The sequence below is a fragment of the Sturnira hondurensis genome, unplaced genomic scaffold (genome assembly GCF_014824575.4).
Source record: "Sturnira hondurensis isolate 20B ecotype Veracruz unplaced genomic scaffold, ASM1482457v3 Scaffold0011256, whole genome shotgun sequence".
Classification (NCBI taxonomy): domain Eukaryota; kingdom Metazoa; phylum Chordata; class Mammalia; order Chiroptera; family Phyllostomidae; genus Sturnira; species Sturnira hondurensis.
The window spans coordinates 408,685-421,830 of NW_028083887.1; the positions used below are offsets into that span (position 1 = coordinate 408,685).

The window sequence follows — 13,146 nt, forward strand, 5'->3', positions numbered from 1 at the left end:
ACATCCAAATTGTAAGGGTGCCAGAAGGAGAAGAGGAAGAGCAAGAAATCGAAAAATTATTAGAGCCCTGGCTAGGGTGGCTCACTGGATTGAGTGCTGGCCTGCAAACCAGAGGGTCACCAGGTTGATTCCCAGTCAGGGTGCATGCCTGGATTGTGGGCTAGGACCCCAGTGGTGGGAGGGTGGGGAGCACGAGAAGCAACCAGATATTGATGTTTCTCTCCTCTTTTCCCCTCCCTTCCCCTCCCTAATACTAAATCAATACAATCCTTAAAAAAAAAAAAAAAACTCGTTTGAGAAAATAATGAAAGAAAATGCTCTAATTGGGTGAATGAAATTGACATGCAAGTCCAGGAAGCACAGAGCATCCCTCAAAGGGTGGAGCCAAAGAGAACCACACGAAGACCCATCATAATTAAAAATGCCAAAGATTAAAGAAAGAATCTTAAAAGCAGCAAGAGAAAAGCAGACAATTACCTACAAAGGAGTTCCCATCAGACTGCCAGGTGCTTTCTCAGAAGAGACCTTACAGGCAAGAAGGGGCTGGAAAGAACTATTCCAAGTCATGAAAGGCAAGGACCTACAACCAAGATTGCTCTATCCAGCAAAGCTTTCATTTCGAATGGAAGGGCAGATAAAGTGCTTCTCAGATAAGGTCAAGTTCAAGGAGTTCATCATCACCAAGCCCTCACTATATGAAATGTTAAAAGGACTCATCTAAGAAAAAGAAGACCAACAGGATGAACCTTAAAATGGCAACAAATCCACAACTATCAATAATTGAATCTAAATAACACACTAAGCAAACGAGCAGAACAGGGACAGAATCATAGATATGGAGATCATTTGGAGGGTTATCAGCTGGGATGGGGGAAGGGAGAAAATGGGGGGAAAGGCGCAGGGATTCAGAAGCCCCAGTGCATACAAAATAGACAGGTGTCTGTGTGTGTGTGTGTCTGTCTGTGTGTAAAGCACCGTATAAAAATGGAGTGCTCAAAGAACTTATATGCATGACTCACGGGCATGAAGTAAGAGGGGGGTTGCTGGAGGGAATGGGGGTATTGGATGGAGGGGAGAAAAGGGGTAAACATTGGGATAACTGTAATAGCATAATCGATGAAATATATCTTAAAGAGAAAAACAAGGAAATACTACATGACGATAGATTTTGAAAGTCATCACCTTACAACTATCAAAAAATATTTCGTTCAGACATGACTCATCAATGGATGCTAAAACCGTTGGATAAAAGTCAGGGAACACTTCTTGAAAGGCTGTTTCAGTCTCAAAACATTGCTGTACAATCTTCCTAATTACAAGAGTGGGAAGGTTGACTTTCAGGTGGAAACACATGCGTGACGTGCCCTTAATCAAATGATCAAAATTCGCATGCGCAATTATGGGACAAATTAATGTCACGCGTCTTTTGGTGAAACGCACCGAGAGGGACACATCATTAGTTCCCCGGTGTTCCTTCCAGAAATGTGCCACTTAGAGGTAGGCTACGTATGTGTGGGGACAGGGGCATATGGGAAATACCTGCACTTTCTCTTCCATTTTGCTGTGAACCTAGAATGGCTCTGAAACAAAGCAAAGTCTAAAAAAAATGAAAATGCAGGGTTGAAGATTATTAAGAATTTTGAACCCTGGCTGGTGCGACTCAGTGGATTGAGGGCCGGCCTGTCAACCAAAGGGTCACCAGCTCAATTCCCATTCTGGGCACGCGCGTGGGTTGCGCCCTGCGGCTGCAGTAGGGGGTGCGCGAGAGGCAAGCACACAGTGGTGTTTCTCTCCCTCTCTTTCTCCCTCCCCTTCCCCTCTGTCTAGAAATAAATACATGAAAACCCTTAATTACTTTTTAAGTAGCTTTACCTTCGGTTTTCTTCATTTCAAAGAGTGATGACATTTACTAAGCACTTTTTAACGTACATTTGTGGCAGTCAACTTTTTAGTTTAAAAACTAAGAGAAAAATTTCAGTTTTAGTAAGACATAGCTGACAATAACATTATATTAGTTTAAGGTATATAGCCTAATGATGTGATATAGGTATATGAGCCTAAGCACTACAAGTTTAGTTCACAGCCATCACCTTCTATAGTTACAATTGTTTTTCTGGTGACGAGAACTTGTAAGATCTGCACTCTCAGCAACTTTCCTATACGATACAACAAAACTCTTAACAATAATTTAGGGATGGCAACAGCAGTGCATTAAAACAAGCTGGGGGCCCTGCAATGCACAGTTGCACGCCCGCGAAGCCAGCCCCGTTGCCCACTGGATTCCTGAAAGCCACAGGGAGAAAAATAGAGAAGCTGAGTCATGTCCCAGCAGAGCTCCAGGGGGCTGCCTACTGACTCCCGCCGCCAGATCACAGCCACTGCCCTGGCTGTTGTGCTGTTCTACAACTGTGCCTGCGATTCTGGGAACTCTCACTCCTTCCAAGATGCCCCCTTCTGGTTTTGTAAAAGAAACAAACAAGACAGAAAGGGAAGGAGGGAGGGAGGAAAAGAATCAGACAAATCCCGATTTATGGACACATTACAAAATAAAAGGCCATATTCTTTATTTTTTAAATATTTTATTTATTTACTTTTAGAGAGAGGGAAGGGAAGGAGAAAGATTGGGAGAGAAACATCAATGTGTGGTTGCCTCTCATGTGTCCCCTACAGGGACCTGACCTGCAACCCACGCATGTGCCTGGACTGGGAATCGAACCACCGACCCTTTGCTTTACAGGCCCGTGCTGAATGCACCGAGCTACACCAGCTAGGGCTGGGCCCACATTCTTTAAAACAATTCAAGGAATCAGAGGCTAGGAAAGGCGGAGAAACTGTTCCAGATTAAAGGTGACGAAAAGCAGGTGATATCTCAATGCCCTATGTGATCTTGGATGGGAAAATACAAAGGACAACAGGAAGACGATTGGCAAAATATGAGTATGGGGTTTATATCAGATAGCGTGTCACTGTAGAAATTTCCGAATTTTGGTATTACACTGTGGTGATGTAAAAGACTACCGTTCTTCTTATCAAGAAAGGGGCTGGGAGCCAGGTGAGGGGTGCTGCTGTATGTGCGAGACATTGTAGAAGTATAAAAACTTGGAGATAACAGAGGATACAAATATATAACTGACTTGATGTTGTTTCTTGTGTCCAGGATACCTTTATAATAGTCATAAGGAGCTGGACATGCATTACCTTCTTTTAAAAAAAAAGATTTTAATTTATTTATCTTTAGAGGGGAAAGGAAGGAGAGAGGGAGAGAAATATCAACGTATGGTTGTCTCTCGTGTGTCCCCCACAGGGAACTGGCCTGCAACCCAGGCATGTGCCCTGACTGGGAATCGAACCGCGATCCTTTGGTTCGCAGGCCCACCCTCAATCCACTGAGCTACACCAGCCAGGGTGCATTACCTTCTTTAAAGCTTTCGAGAGCGATGATGGGAAGTACAGGTATTGTCCTCACTCCACAGATGAAGAAACTGAGACATGGAGAGAACTGACCCTTTGTCCAAGATGGCACAACTTGTAAGTGGCAAAGTGTCTGTCCTGTGATCCGGAGACCAGCTACCTCCCTCAGAAAAATCTATGTCGTTTGTTGGGTTGGCTAAGATGCTTTTGTCTTTAAACAATAGAACACCTTGATTCAAACTAACTTATAATCTTGTATAACAGGCATTCCAGTGGTAGGGTGAGGTCCAGGCAAGTTGGTTATATACAAAGTGCATCAGGAATGGTATTGAGGGCCCAGGTCTCCTCTGTCTCCGTGCTCTGCCATCCACAGGGGTAGCCTCCTCTTCAGGCTGGTCCCCAAATGGCTGTCCTAGATCCAGCCTTCATAGCCAGGCCAGGTAAAATAATGTTCAGGGACGAAAAGGACCATCTCTTCCTGGTTCTCTTTTTTGTGGAGAAGGGAACTTTTCCAGCAGTGACCCCCTCAAGGGGACATCACCCACCAGCACATTAGGCAGCGATGTGTCAAACACTCGTTCCTGGACAGTTCTGTGCCTGGTCTCAATCTGTAAAAGTGACCGAGTGACAACATGGAGGGGTCAGTGTCATTGTAAGAAAAATTTAACATTACTCACAGTGCCCCTAGAAACAAGAGACATGGCTCACCACACAAGGAACTCCAAGTTTGCGCCGCGAAGCAGAAGGACCGAGGAGACAAGCTAGGGCAGAAGCCTTTATGGGGGTTTCTCAGGGACAAGCCAAGGCAGGGTAAAGTGATGTGGACTCTGACCAGGGGCGTCGGCGGTGCTGTGGCTGCAACGAACAAATTCACAGGGACTGCAGAAGTCCCGTGGAGAAAAGGGATGGCCTGGCCACTCTCTGAGTGAGAGAGAGGGCCCGGACCCCTGCCTGGACAGGCTTTTCTGGCTTTTCTGGGAGCATTCCATCTAAGGAAGGTCCTCGTTCATCATGCACAGAAAAGGATGTTGCTGTTTGCTTCTTACAGATAACAAAGAAAAGCATGTTACAAATGCAAGGGGAAGAGCGGTCAGACTGGTTACACTCCATCCTTGGGAGGATTAGCACAGACTTCAGACTAAAGTTACTTTAGAGATATGCAGTAAGCATTTGCTGCCTCAACTCAGGGCGAGAGAGGGTTAGCCAAAGCAAACCTCAAAGCAGCCTTGGTACAATGCAGACGTGGTTCCCCACGCGAGAACCTCTCCGTGGGCATGGGTCCTGTGAGCTGCCTTCTGCCTGTTGGTTTTCCGAACCAGGGCTGAGCTACATTTGCCACTGCCACACGGACCGGTTCCCTACAGCAAAGTACACAGCCTGGGATCGATCGGCTAGTTCAAATAACCTCAGTGGGCTTTGTGTTATAGGGGTGGTCCTTACTTGCCTGACACCTGGCTGTGGGATTGATTAAGGCAGAGGGATGTTGTCCTGGGGAACAAGGGTCAGACATAGGCCCTGGATTGATTCGTTTGCATATGAGAGGCAGCCAAATGGCCTTTGAAGATGTGGAAACATCGCAACACCCACAACACGTTTTAAATGTTATTCAAACATGCACCAGTCACTGACAATAGGAATGGCATGACCTTGACTTGCTTCAGCGAGTGGCTTTGCAGTAACATGGACACGGGGGTGTCAACCCACTGCCCACTGCACAAAACAGGGTGCTAATGTGAGAAAATGGGTTGTGGGGTATGTGTACATATATGAAGGAGAGCTCATTTCTACAGTCAGGCTGACACCGTAAAAACACGCTGTTGCATGTGGTAACACAGAAACGGATGAAGGCGGGGAGAGCTAGCTAACATCTGGTTCACAGGTCGTTTAGTGTCTGATGGCAGCAGGCTGGAAAGCTTAACCACTGAAAGTACAAAACGTCAACATCCCTAGGCCTATACTTATTGGTCCCTTGAAATTGCTTGGTCGAGCGTCACCCAGGCTTCATTCCAGGAGTGACCAACCATCCTCCATCAGACTGACAAACTCTATCTGTAGCCTTTTTGTTAAAGGTTTTATTTGTTTACGTTTTCAGAGAGGGAAAGGGAGGGAGAAAGAGAGGGAGAGAAACACTGTTGTGTAGTTGCCTCTCGTGCACCCCTACTGGGGACCTGGCCCTCAACCCAGGCATGTGCTCTCACTGGGGATTGAACCTGAGACCCTTTGGTTCGCAGGCCGGTGCTCAATGCACTGAGCCACACCAGCCAGGGCTGCCTGTAGCTTTCATAATAGGACTAGATTTTTTTATAGATGTCAGGACTAGATTTTTAGTCAGGACTAGATTTTTTACAGATGGGGGAGGCAATCTTATTCCTTAAAATAACTTTAGATATCCCTGCTCTGATATTGTAGCATAACCTTAGACAGCAACCCAACTCCCCTTATTTCTGAGTTCTGGGTCATGACATGCCCCTGGTCCCGGATGTCAACAGCGTATCTGCCTCTTGGACACGTCTGTCTGTCTTCCACATTTATAAAATGTTAGTAACAGGAATCTTTCCCCTTAGCCATGCTACTCTAGATCTGAAATACCAGGGCTGGATGACATTGAAACATTGCATAGATTGTGGGAATATCGTAACCTTGTATGGTATTGTCAAAAAAAGAGAAATTTTGCCACCTACCAATTAGTGGTTTACAGATAGCTGATCTTCACAAGACGAGTAAACCGAGGACCAGAGAGCGTAACACACTTGCTCAAACTTCACTGCTGGGTAGTGATGGAATTAGTTTTCTTTCTTGTTTTTATTGTCAGCACTATTACGGATGTCCCCATCTCCCCCGCTTTGGCCCCCTCTCCCCAGCCCCCAGCCTCCTTGGCCTTCCCCACCTTTAATTGTTGTCTGTGTCCCTGGGATGCTCATATATGCACACATGCTCTTTAGCTAATCCCCTCCGGTCCCCCCCTCCCTGCTTCCCCCCTGAGATCTGTCCGTCTGTTCCACGTACCCATGCCTCTAGTTATTTTGCCCGTCAGCTGATTTTCTTCAGTAGATTCCACGTATGTGTGGGATCGTATGGCATTTGGAACTCGTTTTCAGTTCTAAGTCTGTTGGACTTTCTGCCATGATGTGTTTTACTGAAACCCATCAAAAGTACCCCCAGTTGCCACTACAAGGCAACTTCCATTGCCTTGTAATGGAAGTTGGTACCGTTGGACTTCCAGTTCTAAGATGAATAAGTGCTGGGAATGTAACATGCAGCATGATGACTGTAGTTAACACTGCTGTGTGTGTGGTGTGTGTGTGTGTGTGTGTGTGTGTGTGTGTGTGATACATTTGAAAGTTGCCAAGAATGTAAATCTTGGAAGTCCTCATCCCAAGGAAAAAAGCAGTGACTGAAAGGGGTGACGGAGGCTAACTAAACTTACCCGTAGTAATCGTTTTGCAATATGTGTCTGAGAAGTCGTTATTCTGCACACCCTACACTTATGCAGTGTTTATGCCAGTCACGTCTGAATGTAACTGGAAGGAACGCTTGCCCTTTCCCTGTTGGCTTCTAAATTCTTCAAATCTACTAAATGATTACTGCTATTCTCAGGAAGGTAAGACACTTGATGAAGAGACAATTTCCAAAGAGATATTGCTGGAAGCCTCTTTGTATTTTCTTGGTTCCTCCCAGCAGCTGGACCCTAAAAATGAAAGCTTTTCCCAGCTGTAAGTGGTGCAAGGCTCAGAAGCAAGACTGTCACTCCCCAGTTCCCAGGGACAAGCTGTGTGCCGGGAGCCGGCCCTCTAAGGATCTGGCCCTGCGTAAAAGACAGGGGGAACTTCATCTTCCTTGCATTGCAAACTAATTTGTGCATTTGTCTTCTCTGGAAAGGGCCTCAAAAGTTGATCCTTGCAACTTCTTGATTCAGAAGGTAAGTCCTGACAGTAGACCTCAGGCCTGATGGTTTCAGCACATCTCTTCTGAGGTCTTCCCCGAAGCTGGGGTGCTCACAGTGACTGACACCGATGAAAGTCATTCTGTCACGGTGCTCTGGGACAATTCGCTGTCTTTGTCCAAACCCATCATTCCTACTCTTTGGAAGGGAAAGGAATTGCCTTGCTTTGGGAAGAAGTAAGGGAGCTGGCACTGCACGAAGAGAAAGTGAGACCCACACAATCTGCAGCTGAGAAGGATGGAGAAGGCCACTCAGCAGCCCGTCACTCACTGTGTATAGGCCCCACTGTCCCTGGTGTGTGGGCTTCACCCTGATGCTACCCGTAGTAACAATATCCACGGGTAATGTATGGTGGAATCTTGTCTATCCCTTTCAGTATCTTCCCTTTGCATACTTGTACATGTATGTGTGCTTTTCTATTTGTAGAAATTTGTCCTATGAAGTACATTCTCTTTCGTATATTGATTCTGTCACTTGAAATTATGAGAATTTCCAAACGCTTTAAACTTTAAGAGTTGGAAGTTATAAAAAGGATTACATAATACCAGGGAAGCTCAGCAAGGAAATATAGAACAATATTTATCTAATCGCAGATAAGGAAAGGCTTTCTAAGCGGAGATGCTAAAACTGATATTTGGAAAATCTGATTCGGCTTCTTGAAAAGGAACATGTTGGCCCTGGCTGGTGTAACTCAGTGGAGTTGCACCAAAGGGGCGCACCAAACGGGTGTGGGTTCAATTCCAAGTCAGGACTCCAGCCTGGGTTGCAGGCCAGGTCTCCAGTAGGGGGAGCACAAGAGGCAACGTGCGGTTAATTAATGTGTTTCTCTCCCTCTCGTTCTCCTTCCGTTCCCCTCTCTCTAGGACTAAACACACGAAATCTTTCAGAAAATGAGCATGTTTATGGACAAGAACTCCACAAAAACTAAATGGCAATTGAAAGTTGTTGAAAGACGCTTGTAGCGATCAATCCATGAGGAGAAAATATATGTAAACCTCCCAAAAGTCTGCAAAGCTACTATTTTCCAGTAGCTTACTGGAAAATGTTTTGAATCTCTCCCCACACTTCTAGTAATCAAAGGCACGTAAAGTGAGATACCACTGTGCACCTTTTAAATTGCTACGAGTAGTGGGTAAATGATTATGTATTCAGTACTGCGGACACCGCATTCCCTCGTACGCTGGTATTGGGAGTGTGTGAATGTGTCGCAGTACTCAACCCGCCGATCAAAAAGGCGTCGGTTCCGCCATTTCCCTCCTAGAGCAACATTCTCAGGGAAAACCTTAGGCTGGCGCTCAGGCAAGGGGCCAGGCTCCACGGGAGACTGAAGGCAGGGGAGGGGGCCACAGGGATCGAGGGGCGGAACCCCAGGGATTGAGGGCGGGGCCACATGGGCTGGGGGCGGGGCCACAGGCATTGAGGGGCGGGGCGAACGATGGAGCGCTAACGGCCTCCTTTGTGACGCACCGGACTGCGTCAGAGGGTCCCAGGGAGAATAGGGCCTAGGCGGAGGGGTCGGGACCCAGCAACGCCATGGCAACTAAGTCTCCTCAACGGTCTCCGTGGGGGCTCTAAGAGTCTTCGTCTATGGGGTCCTTGGGCAGTCGGATCCTGAGATGCAGGGAATCAGCCCTAGCTGGCCCGCATCAGTCAGAAGCCCGAGCAGGCCCCGGCTCTGTAAGGGGCGACGACCGGAAACGCAAGCGGAGCAGGCCGTCCATGGGCCCCGAGTCTGAGGACGGCCCCACGTCTCCAGATGGGGACCAGGAGCTCCAGCAAGTCGTCACACCAAACCATGGTAAAAAAGTTAAGATCGCACCTGAGTGTGCTTACCAAACTTTATTTTTGACTGGGGAAACCAGTGACGTTAAAATCTGTGCTCTGGGGAAAGTATGGTGCTTACACAAACAGTTTTTATGTCAGTCGGGCTACTTTGCTATGATGTTTAGAGGTTCTCGGGAAGGCTCTCACAACGATATTATCGAGCTGCAGATTAATGACCGGAATATAGACGCAGAATCCCTACACTTTGTACTAGGCTCGTTGTACAGGGACAGCTGTGTCATAAGGGAGCCCCTTAAGGTCCTAGGAGTTTTGGCAACAGCACACCTGCTTCAAGTAGAGGGCGTAACTCGGCAATGTGAGCAGACCATGGAGGACACAATTAGTGAGAAAACGGTTTGCGGCTATTACGCAGCAGCAGAAACCTACGGTTTAGATTCTGTGAAGACAGGGTGCTTTGAGTGGCTTCTCCACAATTTGATGACACATCCAAGTGTTGAGCTTTACAAGGGACTCAGAATAGACCTCATGAATCTGCTCATCTCTTCTCCTAACTTATTAGTAATGCAAAAGGAAATAGATGTATACACCATACTTAAAGAGTGGATGTTCCTTCGTCTTAACCCAGCTTGGAAAGGATCGATGAAAGAGCTCATAGTTCACACCAACGACTGGTTTTCCAGGCACAGAGAACGCGTCGGTTGCATCGCCTTCCTTGAAACCAAACGAGGCAGAGCATTTCAATCGGTTTTTAAAAACTTGAGGTTCCAGCATATCATCTGCGACCTGGCCTCCACAAGAGTCATTGAGCGAGATGCTCTGATACCTTCAGAATGGTTATCGCATGTTTACAAACAGCAATGGTTCGCCTTTCTCAGGGCACAGCAATGCGGGGAAATTGGGCCCCGATACATCAACAGAAAAGAACTTGACGAATGCAGCATGCGATGCGGCAAAATGATTGTCAGGGACGGAAAGTACTCCTGGAAGTGGTCAGGCTTCAATTTTGGCTTTCCTGTACACGTCATCTTCAGCAGCCATTATGTCATTTTCAAGCAAAATACTCTCCCTCAGCCATGTGACGCCTCGGATTGTTTACGATCTCTAAGAAACATTGCATTCCGATTAACTCTGGTGCAGTTCGATTCTAGCGGAAAGATAAGTTTCCACAGAACAACCGGATATAAAATCCTTACCTTTGAAAAGGACGAACGAGTGGTGATGAAGTTGGATAGCAGAGCTCTGAGGTTCCCTTTATACATATTCTGTAACTTCCTGTTTATATCATTAGAAGACCCATGAACTTGAGCTTGCCGATTAGGATATATCAGCATTTTGAAAACTTCTGATGACTCGCGTCATTTATTGGCCCTCCTCTTAAACACGATGAAGAGGCCGAGTAACAGAAATGAAATCTTTCAAAACATAAAAACTATCATCAATGACTGTCTTCGTTTTATTTCTATGGACCTAAGAATAAAACATTTCATTTCAGGAAGATATCTGTGAAACCAAATAGCGACTGCTGTCAGCATCTCCTGTTTTTCGCTTGTCATCAACAGACAGCTCCAAATAGAAGTGAGACTGCATGCATGTCTAAGGAATCAAAGTAAACTAATCAGTTAGATAACTTTTACCCGTAACACGGAGGCAAAATAAAGAATTCTCTTCCTTGCTAAAATTGTTGTGCAAATGTTGGCTTTGACTGCAGCAATATTACACCAGAAGAGTTGATCATACACAGTTTTTAATAGCCAGACAATCTCAGGTTTTATGACATTACGTATTTGCTGTATAACGTAGTGCTATTTTACAATCCATTTGCCCTGTGGCCCTTTGACTCTGTGGTTTGGAGACCTTGTATGGCTATTTATCTGGAAAAAACTGTGTATCTTCCACATTTAATTAAAGGGTGCAAAAATGGACTAAAGAATATGTGTACATATTATATTATTATGTAGTATCTATAGTATGTATTATTATATAGGATATTCGCACATATATCAGAAAATGTGTATTATCAAATACATATAATTATAATTGTATCAAATACATATAATTATAATTATATCATAACATACAAAAGCACCATAGGGTTAGATGCAATTTTATAGATGATATGTGAATACATGTAAATAAATGTTGTTTTTACCCCCAAAGACCAAAGAAAAATACATTTCTAAATGGGTGAATAGATATTGTAATCTAAAATCAATTTCCATAAAAACTAGTGATTCCTACAGATACCCAGATATGAATGATTTCGAAGTATCTTTCTTTTGTATTTGTGCTTATATTGGGTTTACTTTTCATTTTGCCAGAGTTTGCTGTGCTTCACTGCAGAGGATTTGAGGTGACATTTATTTCAAAATAGAAACCAATAGGATAAACAACATTATCCTTTTTAAATTATGTCTTCCAAACAGTCCCCAAGGTAAGAAGAGAGGGTCAATTTGTCCAGTAACTGGTCAAACTTTCAAAGACTTTAGACCACCTTAAATGCTACCTACGTTGCTTTTGATGATTGCCTTTTACTACGAATATATATATATTTATATATATTCATATTTTCTATCAATATATATATATACATATATATAAATTAAATCACAAACTAATTGAGCACCAAGCATGCAGTCAAGAGCAGTTTATTTTAATGTGCTTACCACAGCCATTTTTCAATTTTTATTTTCCAGGCCCTCATGTTCTCAAAAACAGTAAGGATTTTGCAGTAAGTTACATCATGATTGTTTTTTTACAGGTTTTATTTTTTTATTTTTAGAGAGAGGAGAAAGGAGGGAGCAACACAGGGAAAGAAACCTCGATGAGTGCTTCCCTCTCGTGCTCCCCACACTGGGGACCTGGTCAGCAACCCAGGTGTGTGCCCTGACTGGGAATCGAACCAGGGACCCCTTGGATCACAGGCCAGCGCTCAGTCCACTGAGTCACACCAGCCAGGGCTACATCATGAGTATTAGTGACATTTTAAATGTGTCTGGACGGAAAAGGTAAATTTTATCCTACTTGTCTTCTTTTTCCATTTCTCTTTCAATTGTTTCTCTACTCTGGAGATTGAGGAAATGGTATGGAATCTGCAAAATTTTGAGATATGCCTATTTTACAGTCTCTCTAGGGAAATGAGGGCATCTGCCAATTGATATCTCCTGAGGTTGAGGATTCACTTTGGCATGCATAGAGTTCAATCTGTCCAGAAAACCAATCGTGAGAAGTGGAACACTAATTATGAGTTAACTTACAGGGAACAAAGTAAGAGTCCATTGAAGGCTCAGACAGAGACCAAGGGGGCTGAGATATGCCCTAGATTATTTACGGGCTTACTCATGTTTCGGTTTCGGCAGAGTTCATAAAGCAATGACCCTGAGTTATTTTGGAAAACTAAGAGGCATGCCAGTGATAGATTTCTAATGCTATTGTTAACTCCTTTGTTCATGTGTAAAAATAAGTAGAAACTTTAGGAAAAGGGGGCAGTAATATCTATTAAACAAATAGACACTTTATGGGAGAGTATCACAGATTATTGGGAAACCATGGGCAATTCTTTTTTAAAAAGATTTTATTTCTTTATCTTTAGAGAGGAAGGGAAGGAGAGAAATATCAATGTATGGTTGCCTCTCATGTGTCCCCTGCTAAGAACTGACCTGCACCCCAGGCATGTGCCCTGACTGGGAATCGAACCTTGATCCTGTGGTTCACAGGCCCGCGCTCTATCCACTGAGCTACACCAGCCAGGGCTTTCTACTTCTTTTTTTTTTTAAGATTTTATTTATTCATTTTTTGTATTTATTTATCTATTGTTTGAATCTTTACAGGCACTTTATTCAGATGGCCATCAATCTGAGAAGGTGGTGGATTACGTTCCCTAACAGACCGTCTTATATTCCATTTCAAACGGACCTCTTTTAGAGGGGGAAGAAAAGTGTAGGTCAGGGATTTGGAACTCAGGGAGAAGGTTAATCAGATAGAAAGCTGCGGAATTCTTTCATCTCTGG

General features: G+C 44.5%; 1 protein-coding gene across 1 annotated transcript; it reads left to right on the forward strand.

Moving 5' to 3' along the window:
• Window positions 1–8,941: 8,941 nt before the first annotated feature.
• On the forward strand, window positions 8,942–10,438 carry LOC118996335 (germ cell-less protein-like 1). The gene has a single exon (XM_037059690.1). It carries the CDS (start codon window positions 8,942–8,944, stop codon window positions 10,436–10,438), a length of 1,497 nt encoding a protein of 498 aa, XP_036915585.1.
• Window positions 10,439–13,146: the final 2,708 nt, after the last annotated feature.